We start from the raw sequence: 26942 nt of genomic DNA on the forward strand, positions 1-26942 counted from the left end.
ACTAGACAAGCTGTAAAGCTGGAAATTCAGTATGCTAACACTGAGGCTGATTTTGTCCCATAGCTGACTTAATGTGCTGCATCTGAGTGCATGGCATGGCACTGCTTCATTATCCTTTCCTCGTTCTGTGCAGAAATGGATCAGAGAAAGTTAATTTAATACTGAAGCAGTGATTGCACAGATGATGTTTTTTTGCTCCCAGTAAGTACATCACTAATTATATGATAACATCTCATGTTTTTATATAGACACACACACGTCCCAGAAAATTCTTGCATGTGTCATCATCTGTCTTATGATTTCTACTAAAAATATGGCACAATTTTAAAGGGCTGCAGAAGAAATTTGTTCAAGGTAATTCTTCACACTGATACCCCAGTGACTCAAACACACCCTGCAAAATAAAATTGAAACACTAACACAAATAAATCAGGCAAATAAAACAAGCAACAAATACCGTAAGTAGATTTTTTTTTTTTTACCCCATAAAGGGAGAAGTGCCAGAGTGTTGTAGAGTCCAACAGGGACTTTGCAATTGCTCTTAATTTTACTTGGAAGGCATCCAGATACTATGATGATGGGTGGCAGGACAAAACCCTAAAATTAGATTAGATAAAATAGAAAACTGTGTGCACACATACACTGAACATCTACATTACATTTACACTGACGTCAATGAGAGCTGCAAGTGCTCAACATTTCTGGGGAAAAAATCAGGACTTTTCTACTTAAGTGTCTAATTTTAGGGACCCAGGTTTGAAAATATTCATTCTGGTTACTCTTTTCATAAATACCTTATGTCATTGGCTCACAACCTTCCCAGACTACTGCACCCCTTTCAGGAGTCTGATTTGTCTCAAATACCCAAGTTTCACCTCACTTAAAAACTACTTGCTTAGACAAAAATACAAAAGTATCACAGCACACGACTACTGAAAAATGGCTGACTTTCTCATTTTTACCATGTAATTCTAAAATCAATCTATTGGAATATAAATATTGTATTTACATTTCAGTATATAGAGCGGCATAAAGAAGTCATTGTCTGTATGAAATTTTAGTTTGTACTGACTTCACGAGTGCTTTTTATGTAGCCTGTTGTAAAACGAGGCAAACGTCTAGATGAGTTGATGTACCCTCTGGAAGACCTCTGTGTACCCCCAGGGGTACGCGTACCCCAGTAGAGAACCACTGCCTTATGTTACTGTCTTTTGTAAAGTAAATGATGCTCACAGGTGCTGATTTACCCTTCCCACTATCCTGGTAAAAACTGAAATTTCAACTTTGTCGACAATAGGGAAATATTTCAGAAACTTTCCCAGCATTTCCAAGACTAGTTTACCTCCATGGTTATTAGCAACAGAGGGAGGACTGGTGTAGATGGGCTGCTGGCATTTTAGGAAATGAGTAATCTAATCTTGCACAAAGCAGACCTATTCAATATGGTGCTTAAAAGGCTGGCACCCCTGGCTATGCTGGGGCTCCCAGTGTTGCTAATACCCGTAGAGCTGAACCAGCGTTAGCAATAACAGGGAAGTTTTAAAAAAAAGCGGCTTGTTTTAGATTTGGCTTATAAGAGCTTGTAGTCCACTCTCACAGCCCTGCATATTTACACTATTCATGATTTGTATTACTGTAGGACCTAGATACCCCAAGTCTCATTGGAACCCCACTGTGCTAAGTGCTGTACATAATAAGAGGCAATTCCCGCCCTGAGAAACGTACAGTCTAGACAGACAAAGGATGGGAGAGGAAAGAAAAAGACAGTGAGTTGCCCAAGGTCGCAGAGTAGGTATGTGGCAGAGCAAGTACTAGCAATCAGGTTTCCCAGATCAGCGCCCTGGCCACTGGACCACTCCGCAGCTTATGTACTATAGGAACTTCAGCTCTTTCGTTCCCTACCAAAAAAGGCTGTAACAACGCCTCTCTAGTATCTACTTAGGTAGCGTTTCTTTGCAGAGATCTTTCCTTCAGTCTTGCAGCAGGAGGGGAACCTTTAACATAAATGCATAATGGAGAGTGCAGAATTCTGCATTCTCAAACCTACACTCTGAGTGCTCAGCTTCAGCCTGTCCCCAAGCATCTTTTTAACACATCTCGGCACTGCCAGCTTTTGCAATACAGTCTCAAATATGCCACTTGTTTAAGTTACCATTTAAGAGTATTTTTCATTTTTCATGCCCTGCTGTGATAACTGGCAGGCAGAAGTGGATTAAATGAGGTTAGTGAGAGAATGGAATAATGCACACACCTGCTACATTGCATTCATCACAGGGAATTGCTCTTTTCCCTTGCAAGCATGAGTACAGAAAGGTATATTCAGATGCGTAAATGTCTGAGCCTATACTGCTATGATCACATCAAATGCGGTGAACTTTTAAGTCTCAGTCGGTATTAATTGTGCAAGGGCTCTGTGCAATCTGGTAAATTCCCCGGTGTTCAGCATTTGCTACTGCAATGTCATCGTACTCCATGTTATTAAGCCATCTCTGCAGGGACGCGCTACCTCTCCCGTGACTGGTTTCTGTATGCCACTTAATCATCCTCTTTCATCCTTACCAGCGATACTTCATCAGCTGGCAGAGGTTTCTCAGCAGCCTATGGGATCAAGAGACAGTCAAAGGTACTCATGTGACTTGGGGGAATGGAGATTTGGACGCTTCTTCTTCCAAAAACACAGGCTCCTACCACAGGAGCTAAAGGAATCTTGGTTAGTCCCCTCGTGGGGTTTCAGAGCCCAGACTGCTGAGCGCATGTCTACCCGAGCCCTAATGTCTACATTGCAATTTTTATTTCCGCAGCCTGAGCCCACTGACCAGGCCAGCTGCAGAAACGCTGTGGGTCTTTTATTTTAGTGCAGACATACCCACAGACACTTAGAGCTGGCTGAAAACCAGTAAACATTTTCATGAAAAACATTTGAAAAATATTTTGAAAAAAAAAAAAGGGAAAAATTTGAAAGTTAGAAAAAATGAGACCAGCTCTACAAATACTTAAAGCATCTTATTTCAACCACTGGACAGCCTGGCTACACTTACACCAACCTTGTAAACTTCTGTTTGCCCCAGGTCAGTAACTTTGTCAGGCAAGCAAAACCTCCTCCCTCCCCCCCCCAGTCACCACCACAGCATGAAGGGTGGTCTCAAGAAGATTTTTGTGCCTGGGCTGATAAATCCTCATTATAATATTACAAGGCTGCACTTATATAATGAGTGCATTAAGATTTTCCTCATTTTCATGTAAAACCTGTAGCTTGACTCATTCAACACAAGCTCATGTTTTCCCTTTTCCACCTAGAGTTCTTAAAATTCACAGATTTTTACCATCCACACTTGGCACAGCAAAGATGCAGGCTTTCCTCAGAGCAAAAGTTATAACAACATTGGTTCCTGGCCATCGGGTCTCAGTGATCATGGCGACGGGGTTGGTGAGTGCTAATAATGGTCACTGACAGCTGTCTAGCTGCAAGCTTTCACAGCATCCTGGTATTACAGGAAGGAAAGCATTTTACAAGGGAGTTAAATGATTGCCAAACCCCTTAGGGGGCCCGTCACATGTCAGGTGTACTACCACTTGAAGGCAAGCATCGTAGGTGCTAGCCCTGCTGGGTCCCCAAAACCACTCAGACACATTGCGAAGGGAAAGGGTCATTTACCAGGGCTGGTAGGAAAGGGAAAGGTGCAAATACCCTGGCACAGAGGCATAAACAGTGACAGCTCCAGGTGAGCAATAGCGGCTCTGGTTTGGGCCCCTATGGCAGTCCAGTGGAGATGGGACTCTTCAGGCCGAGTGCCTGGGGTGCCCGCAACAGTCCAGTCTCCAGTCAAACAAATAGGAGCTTGCGGGTTTCTAAGCCAGGCCCAGTTAGTCTCTCTCATTGGGGCCCCTCCCCACTGGCTCCTTGCGCAGCCGCTGCTGCTCCCCCCCAAGTCCCACGCAGACTTGCACCCAGTCACAGCCTGGTCCACACGCAGCTCTGCATATGGTTCCTGAGGATTCTGCTTCGAATTCAGCTTCTCTCCAGCTCCGGGCTACCCGGGAAGCTGCTGCTCTCATAGGGTTGCCAACTTTCTAATCGCACAAAACTGAACACCCTTGCCCCGCCCTTCCCCGAGGCCCCACCATTTTTCCGAGGTCCCGCCCCGCGCTCGCTCCATCCCCCCTCCCTCCATCACTCACTCTCCCCCACCCTCACTCACTCACTTTCACCGGGCTGGGGCAGTGAGTTGCAGAGCGGGGGGGGTATGGGCTCTGGGCTGGGGGTGCAGGCTCTGGGTAGGGCCAGAAATGAGGGGTTCAGGGTGCAGGAGAGGGCTCCAGGCTGGGGCTTGGAGTACGGGAGGTGAGGGCTCTGGCTGGGGATGTGGGTTCTGGGGTGGGGCTGGGGATGAGAGGTTTGGGGTGCAGGAGGGGGCTCAAGGCAGGGGCAGTGAGTTGAGGTATGAGGGAGGATGTTTGGGTGCAGGAGGGGACTCCAGGCTGGGGCAGGGGGTTGGGGTGTGGGAGGGGGTGTTGGGTCCCGGCAGCGCTTACCGTGGCTCCCAGAAAGCAGACACCAGGTTCCTGTGGTCCCTAGGCACATGGGCGGCCAGGGAGGCGCCGCACGCTGCCCTTGCACCCGCAGGTGCTGCCCCCACAGCTCCCATTGGTCGTGGTTCCCTAGGGATGGCATGCGCCTAGGAACTGCAGGAACCTGACGGCCACTTTCGGGAGCTACACGGAGCCAGGTCAGGCAGTTTAGCCCCGGGCCCACACTGCACTGCTAACTGGACTTTTAACGGTTCCAGTCAAAAAACAGATGCTTGGCAACCCTATGCTCTCAGAGCCTGGCCACTTCCCAGTTCAGGATCTTTCCCCTCACCTCGCCAGGAGGAAGGGGATGTGCAGCGGGGAAAGGGGCTGACGGCAACTGTCATCACCTGCTTAGCAGAACCATCACACCATGGTTCAGGGTACTATTAACCACATTTTAATGAGTAGAAATTAGGAGATTTTCCCTTCTGATCAACAGCAAAGGGATACATACCAACTCATTATATTTCTTTTTGCATGAATGCTGTCTTCTAAAATGATTCCTCTAGTGGAAAAACCCAGCTTTAATGGCTTCTGCACTTAGTTATGTGTGGGTAGGATCTGTGTCTGCAGAGGGATGACTTAGGCCTTTAATATCCGTGCCTAGAATATGCAGCCTTTGCGTTAACGTGGTAGCAAGGCACCATGCAATCGGCAATGAGTCATACTCCAAAGCACACTGCAGAAGACGAGCAGCATGGAACAAATGCACCTGGCCCCTGCAGAGAGAGCCTGCTGCTTCTTTTAAATGGCTATTATTCCTCGTGAACAGATGTCAGACTGGCAGCACCAGGGAAGGAGGTCCGCTGCTCTGCCCATAAAACAGCACAGGTTTACCCGGCGCTGCCTCAGCCGGGACCTTGAGGGACCACCTTAAGGAATGAGATGGTAGTTTAACCTCTTTGCCAGTTAGAGCATTGGCATCTCGGATAGGGACATCTGGTTCACTGGGTACTCACTTGACAGTTCCCAGCCTATTTCACACAGGCCATTAAAGAGTCATCAGGTAGTAATGACTTGTGAGTCCACTACTAGCTTTGGGACTGATGCTCCCTTCTACCTGCCCTGCCAGAGCAAAGGAAGAGCTGACAGACTTGGGGTGAGAAGATGGAGCAGCAGCTCCACAGCGTACTCCCCATCCATGGGAGCCTTCCTTCCATGGCAACTGTGGCTTGGGAGCAGGCATGCCAAAGTAAGGAGGGTCACAGAGCTAAGGACATGGCTTGGGAGGGGGAAGGGGAGAAGAGAAAGACAGCTAGAAATGATTAGGTCTGGTTCTGGCTGATGGTTCTACTGCTGTTTGTAGCATGTAGTCCTGCTTATTTTATGAAAGAATATTCTGAGTTCCCTTATTTTTCCTATCTAATCAGTGCCCTCATACACCCAGAATAAATAAATAAAGAAATAAATAAAAAAACCCCAGAAAAAAGCCATTGCTGTTTTGCTTGTAGAATAAATTTTTAGGGAAAATGTGTGAGATAATTTGGGGGTAAAAAAAAAAAAAAAGAACAGCTGCACAACAGGAACCTGGATCATGGACAATGGACCAGATCCTCAGCGGCTCTGAGGGCAGCACCACTGAGATCAATGGAGCTTAATGTTGATTTACACCAGCCAAGAATCATAAAATATCAGGGTTGGAAGGGACCTCAGGAGGTCATCTAGTCCAACTGCCTGCTCAAAGCAGGACCAATCCCCAATTTTTGCCCCGATCCCTAAATGGCCCCCTTAAGGATTGAACTCACAACCCTGAGTTTAGCAGGCCAATGCTCAAACCACTGAGTTATCCCTCCCCCCCAAGGATCTGGTGCAATGTTCGTAGGGACTTTTGATACTAAAATAACCCAGATATGTGCTGTATGGTACATTGGATGATCATTTTAAGACACTTTAGTATTAGGTAATATATTAATTCATGGCATCTATAAAGAAAGCAGATACTACAGTGATGAACATGGTATAAGAGACTATCGAGAACAGAACCCAGTAAAATACTGCCATCATTTTTAATTCAAAACCCTGAAGTTGATTGCTGGGCTTAAGGGTTGTACTCAAGGTTTACAAGGCAAAAAACTAATTTAGAAGAGAGCAACTAGGTTACTTCTATATTAGAAGCTAGGCAAATTATACATTTATAAATAATTATCTAACTGAGGCTTCCTTATTTACTTAGGCATTTATAAAAGATTTAGATTCAGAAAGGGAATGTAGTTAAAATGAACTATTTGCATCTTTTATTAGCTATAAATTAAGCAAGGTGCCCAGACATTATGGTGATCAGTGATATCGAAACAATAAAGAAAGAGTCTGGAAGGTTGAAATGTCAGATTCCCTTCTTGGAGAGCTCTCAGATATATTGGACGTTAATGTTTTTTCTTCCACTACTCAAGTATGGATGTTCCATGAAAGAATTTTGGGGGTGGGAGGGAAGGGCAGGGGAAGATGATGGGTCAGATGTTGATACATTTGTTGCTCTCTGTAGGGTGGCCCAAAAGCAGGGCCTTGAGTAGGCTCTGCAATATGATAGGCCAAATTCTGCAGCAATGTTAACTCACGCCATCTGCATCCCTTCATGTCCATCACGTAATCCCTACAAAAACCACACACAACTATGGCTCCCAGTTGAAAACAGTCAATGACGTAAAATTAACCAGTGGTAATTTTCAACTGTTTCTCCCCCAGCACATGTGTCCCCCAGAAGTCCCATATCCTCTCCCCGGGCCTTGCTCTCATGGTAGTAACTTCTCCTGCTCCCAGCTCCCAGAGCAGAGCTCGTATCTGGTTTCAGTGACTCACCTCCCCTTAGTCTGGGGCCCTGGCTGCCCAGTGATGATGGTGGTATAAGAACCTACACAGAAGAGAAATCCAAAGGTCCTTATTCAGTTTATGCACAGTCCCTGTTTAGGTGAACTCCTAAGGATTTCAATGGGAGAAGGATAATTTCTGAGCACTGTAAAAGGCGAAGGAAGTTGATAGTTGTCCTGGTGGGCTTGATCCACTGAAGTCAATGGAAAGACTCCACTGAGTTAATTGGCTCACGCCCAGTTCGCACATGCAGCTCCTGACCGCATGCAGATGATTATGCGCACATCCATTCAGAAAGCTGGCTAGGCTGGTGGAGGGACTTAGCAGAAATGAACACGGATGGTGCTAGCAAGGGTTTTCGTCAAAGGACAACACATGTGACCAAAACAGAGATTTAGTCCAGTCCCAGGATCCTGAGTGGGAGGCTCCCTTCTTTTTCACGGGCAGGCTCCTGCATCTCTCTCTCAAGTGCCAATGTATAGTGCTTCCTCTGAGAGCCAGTACAAGAGCCAGGGGAGCTGCAATTAGGATCAAGGTTTATTCTTTGCAGGCTAGTCACTGGGGGTGACAATCCCAAACACTTAGCGAGTTTTCATCCCATCTAACGGGGGTGATGGAACAAGTAAAACCTGATCCAAAACCCACTGGAGTCAAAGGAAAGACTCCCACTGACCCCAGAGGACTTTGGATCAGGCTCTTACTCATCGGCTAGCATGTAACACGCCTCATTTCCATGCATTTGCATAGCAATTTGCAAGCTGACCCACTCAAATACCAGCTCACGTATCCTTCCCTTATCAAGGGTTCTTTGCATTCACAGGTTCTCTGCTGTAGCATTAAATCATTCAGTTTTACTTCTGAATATAAATAGGGGTCTTAGCCCTCAGAGCAGTAGCACATCACTGATGTATTATATGTTCACTAATCAATGGAAACTGCATACACAGTGAGAAGAATTAGATCTATAGAGTTTTTCAACACCATACACAATCCGGGGGAGGTTATCAGAGAGACTGAGTAACATGAGATCGTCACACACCCAAGAAAATTAACCAAATATGAATAGATTACTCACCGCAAGCACAAGAAAAGCATAAAGGCAACAATAAGCGCTCCTATAGATATACAGTGCCCCAGGTAGTTTATGATGAGAGCAATCTTGTAATGGAGTGCATACTTCCTCTGGAGGTAAAGAGATAACAGGATTAAATCAGCATGAGTCTCTGAGCACTGACATTAAGGAACAGTTAATCAGTTTAGGAAACTATAATTACTTTTCTTGATTTTAAGATGATGTTATTATAATAACCCAAGGGCTACAGTTTATGGATTAGCCAAGCATATTGTCCAGACATAAAATGCAGTTCTTCTAACCACAACGTATGTTTCAGTTTGGAATTTTTTCCATATAGATCTGGCCAAACAGAACTTTTCTGTGGAATTTCAATAGGATTCAGTGTTACCTGGCTTATACTGCTTAAATCTTCACACCTTAAAGCCAGCCAGGGCGTCAAAGGCATGACTCTGGAAAGACAAACTTCTCATGATTCCGACAGGAAACGAGACAGCAAAATTAATTTTCTTTGTTAGATGTCCAGATATTATTTGTTCAGTAGCCAGTGTTAAGGTCAGGCTGGTTTCCCTAATATTAATTCTAATGGTTAAAGTTGTCTCATAAAAATAAATAATAATAAATAATATTCTGTGTCACTGAAGCACTTTGCAAACTAAGGGCCTGATCCTTCAAGCTTGTATTTTAATTCATAAAGATTTGAAAGAGCTGGAATCTGGTGATCTGAGCACAGGATTGGGAGCCCCCAAATTCTACACCCAGTTTTGACAGAGACTTGCTCTGAGGAAAACTTTAATGTACATTTCTCTCTGTCACTGGTATTGTAAGAATAAATCAGCTAGGCCCTGATCCTGCAAACACGGGTCTAGTTTTAAGCACATTAATACGCCCATTGAAATCAAGGGGATTAGTTTTGTGTTTAACTAATTAATTCTGACAACAAATACATAAAAGATTGACAGTCTGTGAGCTGCAGTCAGAAAAAAGCAGCCCATACCCCATGCTAGCAGGTATTAGGAATGCAGTATTAAAATGTACAGTAGCACTGGTAGAAAACCAGCAAGGATTTTCCACTGAAAAAATCTTAAAATAAAGAGAAACATTTTCCTTTTGTTCCAATTTTTCATCGAGTTTGTAAGTTTTTTGCTTAAATGCCATTTGAGTGCTAAGCACTTTCTGGAAATAATATAATATTTCCTCCTGCCCAGAAGAGCTTACATTGTAAATTAGATATTACTCATCTCATTTGCGTCATGCCTATTATTTTAACTTTGCACATATTACAGTTACAGTTACAGGTTTGAAGACAAACTTTATAAATACGCAAAAAGAAAAGGAGTACCTGTGGCACCTGAGAGACTAACCAATTTATTTGAACATGAGCTTTCGTGAGCTACAGCTCGCTTCATCGGATATAGGAACTCCCTTTTCAAACACTGGCACTGGAGAGGAAAAAGGACCACCTTTGCTGTCGGTGATTTTTTCCCCAAGGCAAACTCAGAACCCGTAGAGAGACGCATGATATTAGTGCTTGTACCACACTGGGCTGCTGTGATGGGAAAGCCACCCACCGTCCGCCTATGCTAGAGTTCACATCATGTTAGGGTGACCAGATGTCCCAATTTTATCGGGCCAGTCTTGATATTTGGGGGCTTTTTCTGACATAGGCTCCTATTACCCCCCACCCCGTCCCGATTTTTCACATTTGCTGTCTGGTCACCCTACATCATGTGTAGAAACGGGAGCAACAGAACCAGTGCTGCAGAAATGCTGACAATTTTTTTCCTACAGACAACATAACCCACCCAGCAGCCAATGAAAGCTCTGCTAATGTACCACATTTGTAAACTCTATGTTGCAGCCCCAACCCCGCCCTTCCCAATGTCTTGCTCACATAGAGGATAACAATCTACTGCTGCTGCCAGACAGATTATGTCTTCAGTTCAAGTAGCTGATGTCAGTTTTGCACTTCTGAAGTTACCAGGATAAAATCCTGCTGCTAGCTCATGAGGCAGCTCCTAACACTAACAAGTGGATAAAGAGTCACGTGATATACAGAGCAACATGGCCATGACCTATCAGCCATGTCGACCAGATAGGAACAGCTCATGCTACACACACTAGAATGGGACCGATTGGCTGATATGACATAGTGACAATCATTACCGATAATGTGGTCATGCTGCACATATAGCTACATTGTTTCAAGTCAGCCTCTATCAGTTAAACTGGGACCAGGTGCAGGACAACCAATTCAGTGTCTTGGATTCACAGGGCTGGTCCAAATGGTCTCTTTACAGTCAGAGTTCAAATAAACGCTAGACTTCTTTCTTCCTTCAAGAGACTCTCCCTGTCCCAGCTGGAGTCTGATTCCCTAATCTCTCCAAACCATCATGGCCAATGACTCAACATCTGCCTGTAACCGAGCTCCTCTTAACTGAGCACATCTCCCCACCCTGATCTCATTTTCTGCTGGTTGAGCCCCAGATAGTTCCTGCAGAAAGGGCAGGTATCTCTAGCAGATTCCCTACTGAACCCCTTTGCAGGCTTTGCAGAGTGTCTGGTCAGTCTAGATTTCATCCTGTACCTGCACTGAACTATCATGTCTAGGAGCCCTGACTGTTAGTGCTGACGCTGTCTGCTGCCTTGGTCTTACTGCACACAACACACAAATTTTCTAGAATCCCTTGAAGGGCTGGTTTGAATTGACCTGTGAGACAAAGGAAACTAGGAGCCCAGTTGTCTATGCTAACTCAAGGCTTCTGTATTTTCTCCCAAAATATTCCTTTAAGCTCCTGGGGGCTTTGACATCCCATTTTGATACACAGCCACATTTGTTGGCTCCTGCTCTGTCTCCTAAAGCAGCTACTTCTCATCCCTTCTCTCTTAGCAATGTCAGAACATGGTCGCCCGCCAAGCGTATGCAGATCAAAACCAGACATGCCCTGTGCGCAGGTGCAGCCACAGAAAGTCCCCCTTTTACAGCGCCTTGTGCACTCTCGCATGGCCTGCGAATGAGAATGTTACTTTGGGCCAGGTATGGGGAAGGTTTCCATGAGGTGCAAACCTGCTGAGCTAAAACCATATATCAACTTCCCGGGATGCTACCGAACAGTCATCAGTTGATAAGGACTCCTGGTCACCCAAAAGTGCAGGGAGAGGGGCACTGCCCATCACCCAGGGGGAATTTGGAAATTGAGTGGCCAGAGTATGATGCGCTAGCCATCCCTATTTACATAAGGGGCCCCACTTCAATGGGACTATTCCTGAGAGAAAAGTTAAGCATGTGTGTTTGTGGAACGCCCTCGTGAGTGTGTGCTAAAGGCCACCCCTCTCCCCGCTGCTCCCTGTGTCTGTTACTGCCCCAGCTAGGAGCTAGCTTTAGCAAAAGCTGTAGCAGCTTCTGCTTTTGGCTCTGAGGGTTTCCAGTTCTGCTCCTGGTGCACCAGTCACATTTGAAGAATCAGGGCCCAGCCTGCTTTGACGATAAGGATTTAGCCTAAGCATCCAGGTCTGAAAATGGCACCTTTTTATATTAAAAACAGATTAATGGATGCGGTCACTTGGCACCAACTCGCCAATCTGTGGTATCTGTTATGATTATTCAGTAACAATAGGGAATGCATGTGGGTGCACCTCACTTTTAATCAAAAAGAGGATTACAAGGAATCTGTGGGGAACACATTTTTTCACAAATCAACCCAAGTTTTATTCTGACACCTGAGCGCCCGTTAGGTATTTCAGGAATATTCATAAACTTTAATACTTGTAAAGTTTGTCATAACCCTTTAAGGATCTACTAAATGAGTTTTTAAGCTTCTGCAAACACAGAAAGTTCTGGGGAGTGGGAGCGGGGCGGGGAAATCACAGCTTTCATATACTTAAGGAATATGTTTAAAAAGTTTTACCGTATTATCATAGCTGTAGGATTTTAAAGCAAACAGCAAAGGAGAAAATCCCCAACTGCAGTGGCAACACCTATCCAATCCCTGCAAACAAAGCTCATCTGCATTTGCCTTTACGAGGATGTTAATTGTTCAAAGTCATGCAAGAAAAAGGAGAAGTGGGTTCAGAATGTGTTTCCCTGGACAGGAACAGCAAACATTAGTATTTGGGCTTGAGTGCACCACACCTGCCTGACCTAAGTTAAAGGAAACATATTTCTTGCACTAAAATCACCTTCAAGGCTTTGTTCCCGCCTCCATCTGAACATCTGTTCTTACCTACCCTCTCTCCCGGTGCACTAGGCTCTACTCACTCCTTTAAATCTTAATGAGTCCCTTGTCTCCTTCCACTGGTGACTGATTTTTCCTTATGCCACCCTCGATGCCTTGAACTGTCCCCCCCGTCCAGTGCGCCAGTCAGTCTCAGGATAGGTCTACAAAAGTCATGGGTTGTGACTGCACTACTAGTGCAAATCACCTCCCGTGATGGCACGACAGACATACTCTCCCATGCCAGCTCCAATTTCTGCCTTAAAGCTCACCTCCTTTCCCGAGCTTACCACCACTAACACCTCTCCTGCTGCGTTAGCAGGTCTCACAATATGCAATGCTTTTCTTCAGGCCCCAGTTCCTGGAGTCATGGGATGTGAGAGAAGCTCAGGGTTCATTTTTAAAATAAATGTAAGTGTCTAGCCCACAGGGTTGCAGGGAAGAGCTTGAAAAACGTGACCTGAGGATACTCTAAAGGCTCGGAAACCAACCAACAGGGAAATGAAAAGCAGCCTATTATTTATGTTTTTAAACAAATCATGGTTTCTAAGGCACTCTCAGAATTTTGGGAGCTCTATCTGACTCATGAATGTTGAATACTTGGGGTTGGCAATACGGCGAGTCCTGTGCAGTCTATTCTTGCTTTCACACCTGCTCTTAATCCATCTTAACACACAAGTCACATTAAACGAAAGCAAAAAGTTGGAATGAACAACTGAATTCTGAACATGAGCCAGATATTTTTGGTGCTTCCCTCCCTGCCCTCTCTCCTTTGCTAGAATGAGGGCTAATTTAGATTATAAACTCTTCAGGTGGGTGGGACATCATCTTGGCATATGTTTGTAAAGGGCCTCGCACCTCTCCAGGAAAGGAGAGAAAAAACAAAGTAGTATCCGTAAATCCCTGTGCTTCTGAAGTGAAATTCACCCCTGGGCAGAGAGCTAGCACAAAGCCTAGGTACCACTTACAAACTACAAGTTGGAGAAACAAAAAGGATTAAATTAGCACATGGGCGCTGAACCTGTGCTCTGTGCAAAGGTGAACTTCCCTTTCATCTACGAGGCGAGGCTGCCAATCTGAGAACACAGGATTTCCCACAAAGCTTCCAGCCTTCTTGAAAGAGTCCGTAAAATTCAACAAAGAGGCATAACCTTTCCGTAAGCTCTCGTGTATTACAGGGTGTGCTGGCTCTGCTAAAGGCAGGTGCAGTCCAACCCTTCCATTACAGGACTCCATTATTGTGGGCTCTCCCTGTGTCTGCTGATGATAAAATGAGCTTGAGGATTGGGAATGAAAGAGGCCATGTACCTTGCGGGACCAGGTGGTAAAAACCCATGAGGTAGCAGTGAATAGATTAGTTCAGCAGTCGTAGTAACAACAGTATTACAGTGGCAGCTATTGGCCCCGAACGACATTCAGGCCCCATTGTGCTAAGGACCGCACAAGCGTGCAGTCAGAGGCAGTCCCTGCCCCAAAGAGCTTCCAGTCTAAGCAGACCAGACAGACTGAGGGTACGTCTAGGCTGCACGTGTTGACACTCCTGAACTAGCTTGAGCAACAATGGCAGGGAAGCCGTGGCAGCATCGGCTGCAAAAACCCACCCAGAGGGTGTGCAGAGAGGGGGGCAAGCAAGGGCATGGTCTCCCCCGCCCCTGAAAAAAAATCTCCATGTGTCCCTGCAGCCTGGGAAGGGAGAAAGCTGAGCTCCTCACCCCCTGCTGGAGTCCCTCGTTGCCTCTGCCTTCACACACCCACCCCTCCCGCCCCACTCACCTCAGCGGGGCTCTGCAAAGCAGCCAGCAGCACTGGGACTGCAGCAGCAGGGTAGGAAAAGCAGCAGGCTGTAGATGTAGGGGCGTAGGGAGGAGGAGCTCAGCCGACAGCCAGTTGCTCTGCTGTTTCCTTCCTCCCTGGACGGAAGAGACAGGGAGAGTGCTGCTGCCCGGGGGAGCTGCTCCTGGGTGTCCCTGTTAGAGACGTCCTGAGAAATCTGGGGGTGGTGGTGTCACGTGAACCTTTCTTTAGTGTGTGTTTAATGTGCCCCTCCAAAAACGTTCACATTTAAATTCCCATGCGCGCCCCTGAACCCACCCAGGACTCAGGATATGGGCTCGAGCGGCTATTCGGTGCTGCTGTGGCTTCAGTGCTGTTATTTGAGCAAGCTGGCTTGAGGACGTCTACATGTGCTGACGTCACACCACTGGTTGCAGTGCAGACATAACCAAAGAATGGGAGTGGTACTATACCCTCCCCGTTTTTAATTGACACATACAGTAAATGACTTGCCTAAGGTCCCACTGGGACATAGAATCCTCATCACCCGAGTCCCAGACTAGCACCTTAACCACAAGACGCTCCTTCTTTTCCAGTATGCTGATAAAAATGACAACACCTAGAAAAATGGAGAGAAAGAGAGATACAGACCTTGTCGTCCAGAATAGGTTCGCACTGAGAGTAGTTGATCTTGGAAGCCCATGTCCCATTTCCCATGCATTCTCTGTAGGCGTTTCCTAATAGGGACCGAAATAAATAAATAAATGCACACGTTAACCAAAAAAACCCAACAACAACAAAAAAAAACCACCCACGGTGGTAGCTTTCTAGGTATAGATGTTAAATGAGAGCGTTTTCTCTGGATAAATAATGAATTCTGTCTCTGTGGGCTTTGCAGAATAGATAACTTGCCACACTCAGTAAGACAGGAAAGGACTGTGAAGAACACAGAAAAAAGAAGCTTAAAAATAAGGTACATTTTTGCCTGTGCCTGTATCTCCCCTCTGCAGTCCCTCGAGGGCACGCCATCCAGGCTCCTGGTTCCGTAGCTGTCACCTCTTTTGAGCAGAGACCTTTGTCTCTCTCCTTCCTGACTGGGACTTTTCCAGTCTGCACAGTTCGCTGCCTTCACGGCAATATTCCCAGTAAATCAGACAGCGTAAACAGGCCAGCGTCTATGCTTTGCTCTCTCTCCAAAGGCTATGAACAGCTGCAATTGCCAGCAGTTACAAGTTACCACACAGCTCTTCCTAAGCAAGCACATTTATACTAAAGGTGAAAGCATTACAGAGAAAACATTAAAAACAATAAAACTTCCATGCATGCTAACTAGTTTACCAGAGATCACCCACCAACTCCAACATGGGCTCTGATAGGAGTCATTCCTTCAAACCCCACCACAGAGTTTATCTGTGGTTACAAGTTCTTAACAGCCTGAGCTCCGAACTATCACCCCCATGAATAGGTTAGTTTTTCTTTTATGCAGTTGGACCTTTGATATTGAGACTCTGGGAACAGATGATCAGCAGACAGCGGTCCCATCCTCAGATCATAGCTTCAAAAGGTTGGTTTTTGCATAGCCAGGAGGTAAGGGGTTTGCATTCACCTCTCCCTAGAGACTCCAGAAGCAAACAGCTTGATACTGTTTCTCCCAAGAGTCCAGTCACATCTGGTACATTGTTCTCAGTACAGTCCTTTGAAGTTCAGAACACTTCCCAGGGTTCACAACACATCTCCCCCCACAGAATTTACATACAATCCCACCCATTAGAATACACAGACCGTTCATTAAATACAATGGACCCAGAACATACTTAAACTCAATTCAGTAAGGTTTCCCACGGATACTGCAGGAAATTGCCATATCTCTCACAGCCTTATGAAAAGGAGGTTAAATAAATTGTGCAAAAATGTTAGTGAAAGTTTGGGTGCCTAATGCCACAACTTGGAGTGTGTCATGTAGTTTACAAAATTGTTACTATACATACTAGGGCCTTGTTCCCCTCTCCCTTACACTGGTGTAAACTGGGAGTAAGGTCAGGTCTACACTGCGAAGTTTTGATGGCATAGCTGTCAGTCAGGAGTGTGAAAAAACCACACCTTCTAGCTCACATAGTTATGATGACAAAACTCCCAGCATAGACACAACTACTCCAACAGAAGAGTGCTTCCGTCAGCATAACTAACGTCATTCAGGGAGGTAGTGGTCCTACACTGTCAGGAAAGCCTCCTTGAGTTGGCATATGCCCTGTCTACACTATGGAGCTCTGCTGACATAGCTACACCAGCCAAACATATGTAGTGTAGACAAGGCCTAACTCCTTTGGAGCCACTGACTCTTCCTACGTGCTGCCTTCCTATACAGTAGCATATAAAGCAAACGACTCAACGAGTCAGGATTTGGATCAAGCTTTGTGGCCTTCCTAACAAATCAGTCACGCAGGCTGAATTCAGGCCAGCTGGCTTTCCCATTGGTTATTAAAATTCTCGCAGTCAGCTGCATGAGATGCCACAAGTGGGGACAAAACAACATTTCAGTGAGGCTGGGAAAACAACACATGAACTTTGTCTGAATTGATTTCAGCTTTAATTGAGCGTTGTTCGGGCCCAGCCAGCCGTCCTTTAGAAAACAAACCGCCCACAGCAAGAGTCTGAATCTCCACTTGGGAACATGGGTGCAAAGGAGGAGTAACTGCATGGCAGTCCGTGGAGTTACGCTGGCACAAAACTGGCCTGAGCGGGCTCAGAATGAAGCCGAAGCTGCTTCTGCTTTTTTGCCCAAACATTCTGGATGTCTCAAAGGCCGCCATTTGGTTAATGAGAGTTAACACAATACAGACTCCAGTCACTCTGTTTTTTTTGTTCCCCCCTCTGATATAATTGCTTTCTCCTCACTGACTTCTCTGAAAGCAGATAATAATATCACCTAGTCCCTGTCAGACCTCCACTGAATGACTTGCCAGTTCGTCCGGTCTCCTTATTTTAAAAGCATTGTGTCACCTATCGGAACTACAGAGCTCCTGCTCAGCACATCACTGGACTGGACACCATTCTGTGCTGTGAAAGTAACTCTCTCTCACACACACCTCCTCCCCACTCCCGAAGGGGTACCAATAAATTAAATGTTTGAAGTCCTTGCCGAGAAATGAGTTCCTAAATTCAATTTCACGTTCATTTGAAATATAGCCTTAAGGGCTGTGCAAAACAGCACATGTCTATTCTAGCTTTGGGGAATACGCCAGATAATCCTGTGGCACCTTGAGAGGAAACTACATGGCTTTGAAGTACAAACCATTTTATTGTATATAAATTCATCCACCTCCCCACCCCACACAAAAGCGTTGTGTAATGACAACATTTCCCCCCTTTGTCTGTTGCAGGCTATAGCCTATGAGAGAGACACTGACAATTAGATAAGCATAAAATAAAGAATAGACAATTCATTAAAATGCACACAGGACAAAGCTAAGCAACTGCATCATCTCCTCATCTCACCTTTCTCCTCTTTACCCCCATCCTTCCTTTTGTCCTTTAGTCTTCATCATATGGCGCCAGGTCAGCCCAGCTGTTACACAGCTGTGCAGCATGGATGGTGGGAATAAGGAGCAAACCAAGAGCCCAAATGCTTACATGCTGCTTAAAATGCCTTTAAAAAAATCACTGAAGCAGTTGCTAGGACAGAATAGGTTGGGTCTTTTTTAGTATTTTTAAATAATGGAAGTTTATGCCAAGAGTCTCTTTAAACCTACCAGTACCTAAGTTAACAATAGGATAGTTCACAAAGGGCAATACATGTGGCTTAGAATCCACATGTATTTGTTACAACACATTTATGATCATTTGAGAGGTGATGCAGGGGTGGGGGGAATCTCCCGGGATGGCTACTGAAATCTTGTGTTGATGCTGATGGCTAGTTTGCATTACTGACAACTTTCATGGGGTTCAACAGAGCTGGAATAAATGACACCTAGACACAAACTTGCCACAAATCTGGGCGTGAAGTGACAAACAATGGATCACCTCCTTGCTTATGGCATGTGCTACATTTGTAGAAAACCATTCAATTTCACACAGTGCGTATGCAGCTGAAACTTGGCTACCTACTTGTGCTGATTCACTGCTTCCTCCCATAGCAACAGGGTTGGATACAATGGGTATGAAACACTGCCAGCGCATTAAGCCAATGAGGCAGGATGATTTTATAGCTCTGAACTCAGCTCTCAACCTAAGCATTCACGTTATTCTCCATTCCAGCACGCATATATTGTATGAAGTGGCCTTACTATACGAGTCAATGGAAGTTAATTTTATCCTTCTGTATCTGCACCTGACACCAGCTGGGAACACCTGAGGGAATGAGCCATCACTATAGCAGGCACTGGTTGAGAAGATACATAACAGTATTCCATTACCCTCTGTTTTCACACACAGGTACTGAAAACAATCACTTTTGGGGATGAAATTTTCCATGCTTATTTTTGGACCAAAGGAATTTGGGGTGTATTGAAAATTGTGTTAAAAATTACAAGCTATCACTTTAAGTGAAGGGGTTTCCAGGTCCTGCTTGCATGCTAAGGGGCGTTGTAGGGAAGCATGTGATCTGGGGCTCCAGTCAGTCAGTCTTCAAAGAGCCAGCCTACGGCAAGGTAGGTCCCTTTGCCTTAGGGAGCAGTCTGTTTTGTTTGTTTTTGGTTTCTTGTGGGTTATTTCTAAGAAATAAAGTAGTGTTACATTCCAATGTCCAGAAAGAGTATTTTATGTTTTTTATTTACATTTGTGTGTATGCTGTACTCATAAGGTGATTACAGTACATTTGTTTTATTTTCTGAAAGTTTGAACAAAAACTTTGGCAATTTTTGAGTTATAGGACAGTAAAAACATGTACATTTTCCTTTGTAAATAATTGTAAACCACACCTCTTGAGTAGTGCTACAATAAAAGACTATTGAGCTTGGAATCTGAAACCTGACATGACCATATCCTCACAGAGAACTTCTATTTTGTGCAGTGTGAAAAAAAAATTGGCTTTGGATTTAATAATTATGCGATGCTTGGACAACTGTGTCCTGAACATATTGCAATAGACAATATTCTTTAAGTCTTTAGGGAAGCACTTAAATGGTTTGAATTTCCACTTCCGGGCTCTGTGTGTGAATACACAACATTGCACACGCACTTTGTAGGTGCAAGCACTGAATGGTTCTCATACCTGTTCATATCCGACTGAGATTTTTCAGCTGCAAAACCCACTTCTCCCAATGCACTGGATGAGTGAAAATTCTTACACTTGCTCGTGTTCAGATGCTGGAATATTTAAAATGCAGATGGCAGGCACCCACATCTGGGTATGAACATTCTGCACATTCTGGGTATGAACAATAAGTCCAGGCAGAAGCTCAGTTGAAAGTCTGGCCTCAAGTGCCATGTCCCTCCTGCACTGCTAGGGGGAGACAGTCAGAGAGGAGCTTTTGTCCCCAGGGACGGTGAACTCCCAGGCAAGGCAGCTTTAAGTTTTCCCTGGGGTCTGTAAGAATTCTGCCAGCAGAGGCTGCACCAGGGATATGGTGAGTAATAGCATCTCCCAGCTGCCATAGTCCTGCCACGCTCGCAGCCAGCCCCACTCACTTTTTGGTTGCCTATGTTAAAACTGACTCCAGGAGCAATGTTAACTCAGCCGCAGGACACAGATGTACCATTAAACATACAGCTGAAGAGGTTCGTTTGTATCTTATAGGATGGACAGTGCATCAGAGTTTGCTTTCCTTATGGAAGCTGAACTTCCCACCCATCAGCTCATGTAGACGAAGCCTGAAGTCTCCAGCAGGGCTCGCTGCCGCAGCTGCAGTGACCCTATAAAACCACCTGCTGTACTGTGCTGCTGGGAGCCCCTTCAGTATTGCACATGCCTGCCACTGGCTTCAAGGGTTGCCAGGCATGTGCACCCAGGGGGCAAAATGTTAAAGTTACAGCAGATTATCTCTGCGTTCCCTTAAGAAGAGAGAGGCAAAGAGAAAGTCACGCCTGAGACCTCACCCCTCCATCCTTCTATTTATGGCCCCATTACCACAGTATCTCCACAGTAGCCAATATAGCTATTGAGGGAAAAGCAATAAATTGTAGAAACACAGAGACACCGGGGGTGAAATCCCAGCCCCACTGACATCACTGGGAGTTTTTCCAGTGATTTCAATGGAACTAGGATTTTATCCTAGAACTTTATTAATGGTTGGAAACTAATATCATCGCGTAGGATCAACTTTAACCCTTAAGAGGATGGATGGCCCGGTAGTTAGGGTGCTAGCCTGGGGTGTGATGAGACCCCAGTTCAATTCCCTCATCTACCAGAATGACCTTGGACAAGTGACTTAACCTTTTCCGTGCCTCGGTTCCCCACTTGTAAATATGGGGATAATAGCATTGCCCTGCCTCACAGGGGTGTGTGAGGATGAACGCATTAAAAAGAGCTGGGGGGCCATATAAGTACCCAAAAGAGAAGAGCACATGATGGATGTAGGAGTTACATACTCATTCAAAGGCCTGATTGAAGTATCCCTAACCATAAATCCTCCCCAATCACATACAAACTTCCAGCTAATGAGCACAAAAATACTTCAGATATTTGACCCTCGGCTTAAATGCACTTGTCTTGATCAGCCACAAAACCATTTCACAGGGTTTCTTGCCTGCTGGAGGATGGCTCAAGAGGACACTGGCATGGAGGTAAAGTATTTTTCAAAGATCCAAACCTATTCCTAGGAGATGTTATTTCATTTGTCACATGCGGCTCTCAGAGAGAAATTTATTTTATTAATGTCAATGGGTTAAAGTTCAGCTAACAAAGCTGAAAATCAACCTTGACCTAGCAAGTAACGACCCTCGTAAACAAGGCCCTTAATGAGGGAAATGATCGTTGAAGAAACGTGATTTTTTTTCAATTTTCTTCCCCGAGCGGTTCCTGTGACAAGTATAAAGAAAACTCGTCTAGGAACCGGAAGTGATCCCATTTGAAAGCAGGGTATGAAGTAGTAAGGGAAGGTACTCTAACAGCAATGAAACAGAGGCTTAGCTGTACAGCACCTTCCATTTTGAAGGACCTCAAAACTACAGCTGGTCAGAACATTGTTACCGAACTGTTTCAGGGAGACATATTTGTTTCCAGATCGGGGGTGACAGTTTGTGGCAGGCTGAGGCACCGAGGGGGTCCCCTGTAAGCCAGATCCAGTCCACGAAGACCTTCCGTTTTGCCTGCCAGGCATTAGCTGCTCCATCCAGGTCCCCACTGAGGGCTCTGCAGTAGGGATGGGCCCTGGTACCTGGCTCCAGCAACTGTGTTTCCCTGCCCAGCCGGCAGCATTTCCATGCTGACCTGCCTGAGTGCCCCCCAGTCCCGCCAGTTCCAATGACGCTCTGCAGCCAGGAGGGAAAGGGCCAGAACTACCAGGAGCCCAGGGCCAGCCAGAGCCAGATACGGGGTCTGCCTTTACAGCAGAGCCCCTAGTTGGGACCAGGAAGGAACAGTGGACACCCATCAGGCCAAATGGAAGGCCCTCGCCTGTGGCTCCAGCTTCTGTGTTCCCATGCCAGGCGCCCCCTTTCACTCCTCTGCGGATATTGGGCCAGGAGTGGTGGTGCTCAGATGCTGGTCAGGACAGGGACACTGCAAGCCAGGAGAAGGCTGGAGAGTGGAAGGACAGAGCAGCTGAAAGCCCAGGGTGGATCCAGAGCTGAGTAGTGGGGCCACACAGACACCAGAGCCCCAGCTGGGAGCAGGAGCCAGGCAGTGGACAACAACAGTTTGGGCTCCACAACTGAGCTCTTCAGGGGGCAACACTGCCACTAGTGACAGCGATTCTATAAGCTAGTGATTAGGGCACTGGGCTGGAATATGGGTGTTTCAGGTTCAACTCTCTTGATTTAGAGCAGAGAATTTTATCCCAGATCACTCCAAATCAGGCAGACCAGGGACCTGAACCTGCGGCTCCCACAGCCCAGGCCAGTGCTCAAGCCACTAGGCTACAGGGTGCGTAGGCGTGCACACATACACACACACACACACACACACACACACACACTCTCTCTCTCTCTCTCTTTCTCTCTCTTAATCTGCCTTAGGGAATAAAACACCCTAAACCAGGCATTCAGTAACAAGAATACAAAGTTTAAACTAACTGCCATATGCCTCTATTCCATGTGGAACATAAGGCCTTCACCACGACACTCCATCTTTGATGGTTTCTTGCTGCAATCTTCACTTCTTCCCAGGTAATGCTGATAGCTGTCAATTCTCCTTCTTGTTTGCGTGTAAAAAAACAGCCACTGGGGGGAGTGGGCAGATAGTTAAATCAGGAGATGTGTGGCTATCTAGTTTTAGGTGTATTTGTTGTTGGCAACGGCAGGAAGTGGGGTGCCTGCAGAGCTACTGCAGACATATGTGTATGTCTGGCCTGAACGAAGACTCTTAATACCTAACAAGGCTGACGTATGTATGGTTTTACACTACAACACATGGCGATGAGACAGAGCTGAACTTACAAAAATGAAAAAAAAAAGAGAAAGATTTGTGAAGTCATCTGTAAGTCAGGCCTACAAACCCTTACAAACATATGGGAAATGACTACAACCCTTGGGACTATTTCACCATGATTTAATCCACCACACCAAACTTGGGAAGAATACCGTGAAAGAGCTTATTTTTTCCACTGCTAATGGTATTTCAGATGGTTCTAAAAAGAAAGCTATCACAGTCAACAGCATAGGGACCAAGACTTACAGTTTAACGAGAAACCTGTTAATCCCTGAAGAGCCTGTAGACAAAAGCTTGATGAGCTAGGAAATCTGTTAAAAAATGTTTCAACCCAACACCTAGTGAAACAGTAGAACGACTGAAGTTTAACTCTCGGTCAAGGGCAGGAGGAAGACAGTAACGGAATTTGTGGCAGAACCGAGGAAGCTCTCTCAAGACTGTAGTTACGGTGTGTCCCTGACACACGTGCTAAGAGACAGATTAGTTTGTGGCATTAATGATGACAAAAAGGCAAAGGAGATTACTGTCTGGATGACAGTTAACATTTGAAACAGCTCTGAAATTGGCGCAGGCTATGGAATCAGCAAATAACATTTTACAGGATTTACAAACACAAACCACAGGGCAGATGGAAATAGCACACAAGAAATAGAAGGTAGGTGGAAAAAAATATGCAAGGCGACCTGGGAAACAGATCCAGTCAGCTAGCAGAGAGTGTTATAGTCATGGAGGCAAACACAACCCAATGGATTGCGGACTGAAATAACGAGAAACGTCACATCTGCAGGTGGACAGGACACATCTGAAGTATGTCAAAACAATACCAGGAAAGCAGAGACACAAAACCATGATAAAAAGCAGCCTCATAGCCTTGGTACTTTTCATGTACTTTAGGTGAAAAGCAGTGAAAAAGAAGATGAAGTAGCAGCTTATACTATCTGTAGTATAACAAACAAATATTCCTGAAATAGGTCCCATTCATATTGGGCTGTCTGTAAAGGGAAACAAAACATATGATTTGCGCTGTACCTGGGAGATAATGTAACTATTATAAGCCAAGAACCATATGGGTCCTTGTGGAAAGATAGTGCGCCACCTTCGCTGCAGAAATATAGGACAAAATTACCACCACATTGGAGAAGCCATAAAGACACTGCAAGCCACCGATGTGAATGTTTGGAACCAGAGACAAATAAGGCATCTACCATTTCTAGGAGTCTCGGACACTGGCCCTGACTGGCTCAGAAGAGGGTGACTGGCTGACCTTTCACTGGATTCACTGATTTCACTTGAAATCAGAACACGATCTAGTTCTGGAAACTTTTAAATACACATACAGAAGTATTTAAAGATGAACTGGATACTTTAAAAGGCACTGCTGCTAAAGTCTACGTAAACCCAAATGTCATGCCTTGTTATTTCAAACCCAGATCTGTACCCCGTGTCATGAAACAAAATGTTGAAATGGAGTTAAAAAGACTACAGGCAACTGGCATTATTGAACCCGTAAAGTTTTCTAGATAGGCTGCCCCAAAAGTCCCAGTGAAGAAGCCAGTTGGCTCCATATGACTATGTGGTGACTATAAGTTGACTGTAAATAGGATCTCAATTAAAACAGCGCCCAATTCCAAAAACTGAACTGCTCTTTGCAGTTTTAGCAGGAGGGCAATTGTTCACAAAGTTACATCTGAGCCAGGCCTGCCAACAGATCATCCTGGAAGAAGACTGCAAGCAGTATGTCATTGTAAATTCTCCAAGACTGTTCAAATATAATCAGTTACTTTTTGGTAGGTCCTTAGCCCCTGCTATTTTCCAAAGAACCATGGGGGGATTGATTCAGGGAATTCCACGTGTGGCAGTATATCTGGATGATATATTAATCACAGGTCCCACAGAATCTGAACATTTACAAAATTTAGCAGAAGAGCAAAACAGGCTAAAGGAAACAGGTCTGCACCGAAAACGGAGTAAGTGTTCCTTCCTGGCATACAAAGTGATATCCTTGGGCTGTAAAGTGGATGCCCAGGGACATCACCAAGTGAGAGATAAAGGATTAGGTAAAGGATTAGCAATTAGGGATGCTCTGGCACCTAGGAATAGTTCAGAGCTGAAGGCTTACTGAGGCTTGCTGAATTTCCCGAGTAAGTTTTTGCCAAACTTAACACTTCTAATGCCTCTGTATATGTTACTTAAAAAGGGGGTTAAACGGTATTGGAAATCAGCTCACGAACAAGTGTTTCAGGATTCTAAATTATTGCTGCAGACCTCATAAGTCCTGGACCATTATGAGGCTGGCAAACAACTGATATTGATTTGCGATGCTGTTTTAGCTCACCGGATGGAGGATGGATAAGAAAAGCTAACTGAATTTGCATCCCAGACTGTCTTCTGCTAGTCGTAATTATTAATAGCTAGATTGAGAGGGATTAGCTGTTCTTTGGGGTGCAGAAGATATTTCTATTATATATAGGCACTGATTTATAATTTGCACCGATGAAACCCCTACTCACATTGTTTAATGAGATGAAAATTATGCCACAGATGGCATCACTCAGGATCCAGAGATGGCCAGTGACACTAAGAGTCTATGAATATACCATTGTATACAAAACTGGCCAGAAGTTGGGAAATACAGATGCTTTAAGCCAGTTGCTTTTACTAAAGACACATGAACAAGATAAAAAAAAGTGAAGAGAGTGTTACTAATGGACTGTCTTCATACACCTCCAATGACACCATTACAGGTAAAAGTACTGGATCTATACCAGTCCATGATTCACAAAAGTTTGAGAATTTGTGCTAAGGTGATGGTCACAGACCAAAGCTGATCAGAAGCTCACTCCTTATTATAAGTGACACAGTGAACTCAAAAAGAAAAGGAGTACTTGTGGCACCTTAGAGACTAACCAATTTATTTGAGCATGAGCTTTCGTGAGCTACAGCTCACTTAGCTGTAGCTCACGAAAGCTCATGCTCAAATAAATTGGTTAGTCTCTAAGGTGCCACAAGTACTCCTTTTCTTTTTGCGAATACAGACTAACACGGCTGTTCCTCTGAAACAGTGAACTCAGTGTGCAAGATGGGTATGTATTATGGCATGGTCCTCATTCCAAAGCAAGGATGTGAAGTAATAATGGATGAACTCCATCAACACACCCCATACGTGCCCCCATGACCCCGAGAGCTATGCTGGCAGAAGCATAATTCCTGGTTGGTCACCCATGACAGACAGACCAAATGCAAGTCCGTTAGCCCTCCTAGTAAGGGGTTGGGATTGAGCTAACAACCTGTTCCTGTTAAAAAAAGTAATTACAGAAACCTACACTTCTGTTCAGCTCACCAAACCAAGTCATTGTTAGACATATAATAGAAATACAAATAGATCTCATTTAGACGAAAACTTTGGGAAGTACCTGAAAAAAAAATCTCTCTCATTATGGTGTGAAGAAGAAAGCCTCGAAAAAAATCACATTTTTTGGACATTACATAGAACTCAAAAATTGCTAAAACGAAACCCCGAAAAACAGAAGCCCCATCTCCAGTTCCTCAATCCTGGTGCAACATATAACAGCCTCAGGGGTGCCCTAAGTTTCACCCAGCAGCCTATGGCCAAAATGCCCTGCTTTAGTATCTGGACATTGCTGCTCAAGAAGTGAGAGTAGTTAGTGATAACAGGAAAGGGATGTGAGAAAAAGCAAGGGAGAGCAGGAGGTGGGAAGAGAGGCAGAGGGATTCAGGAAGAAGGAATTTAAGCAGGACTGAGAGTCAGGGAAGGCCAAAAGTAGGGAGAAGAAGGAGACAAAAGTAATTGGTCACCAAAGCTCCCTTAAAAAATATTTGATTTGAACTAGAATGTATGGATTGTCAGAGGTCAACCCAGTTAACTGGCTAATCCATGTGCAATGTCATCTCTTCCTTCACTGCTTTCACACTCAACATCCCTTTGGGGCTGCTTCTTTTTATAGCAGCAAATGCTCTTTCC

At 45.0% G+C, this 26942-nt stretch overlaps 1 protein-coding gene across 5 annotated transcripts in view; it reads right to left on the bottom strand.

The window, feature by feature from the left end:
• CRHR2 (corticotropin releasing hormone receptor 2) overlaps positions 1-26942 on the bottom strand; it is a 248542-nt gene that overhangs the window by 88604 nt on the left and 132996 nt on the right. For 4 of the 5 annotated variants that reach the window (XM_075126031.1, XM_048837460.2, XM_048837461.2 and 1 more), the window contains 2 exons: positions 15088-15173; positions 8453-8559 (listed from right to left, as the gene is read on the bottom strand). In XM_075126031.1, the coding sequence (XP_074982132.1) occupies positions 8453-8559; positions 15088-15173 (193 nt within the window). Of the gene's footprint in view, positions 1-8452; positions 8560-15087; positions 15174-17931; positions 18031-26942 lie in introns of those variants that run through there. The other variant, XM_048837464.2, reaches the window with a different exon arrangement.

Source organism: Caretta caretta, chromosome 2, assembly GCF_965140235.1.
Source record: "Caretta caretta isolate rCarCar2 chromosome 2, rCarCar1.hap1, whole genome shotgun sequence".
NCBI lineage: Eukaryota > Metazoa > Chordata > Testudines > Cheloniidae > Caretta > Caretta caretta.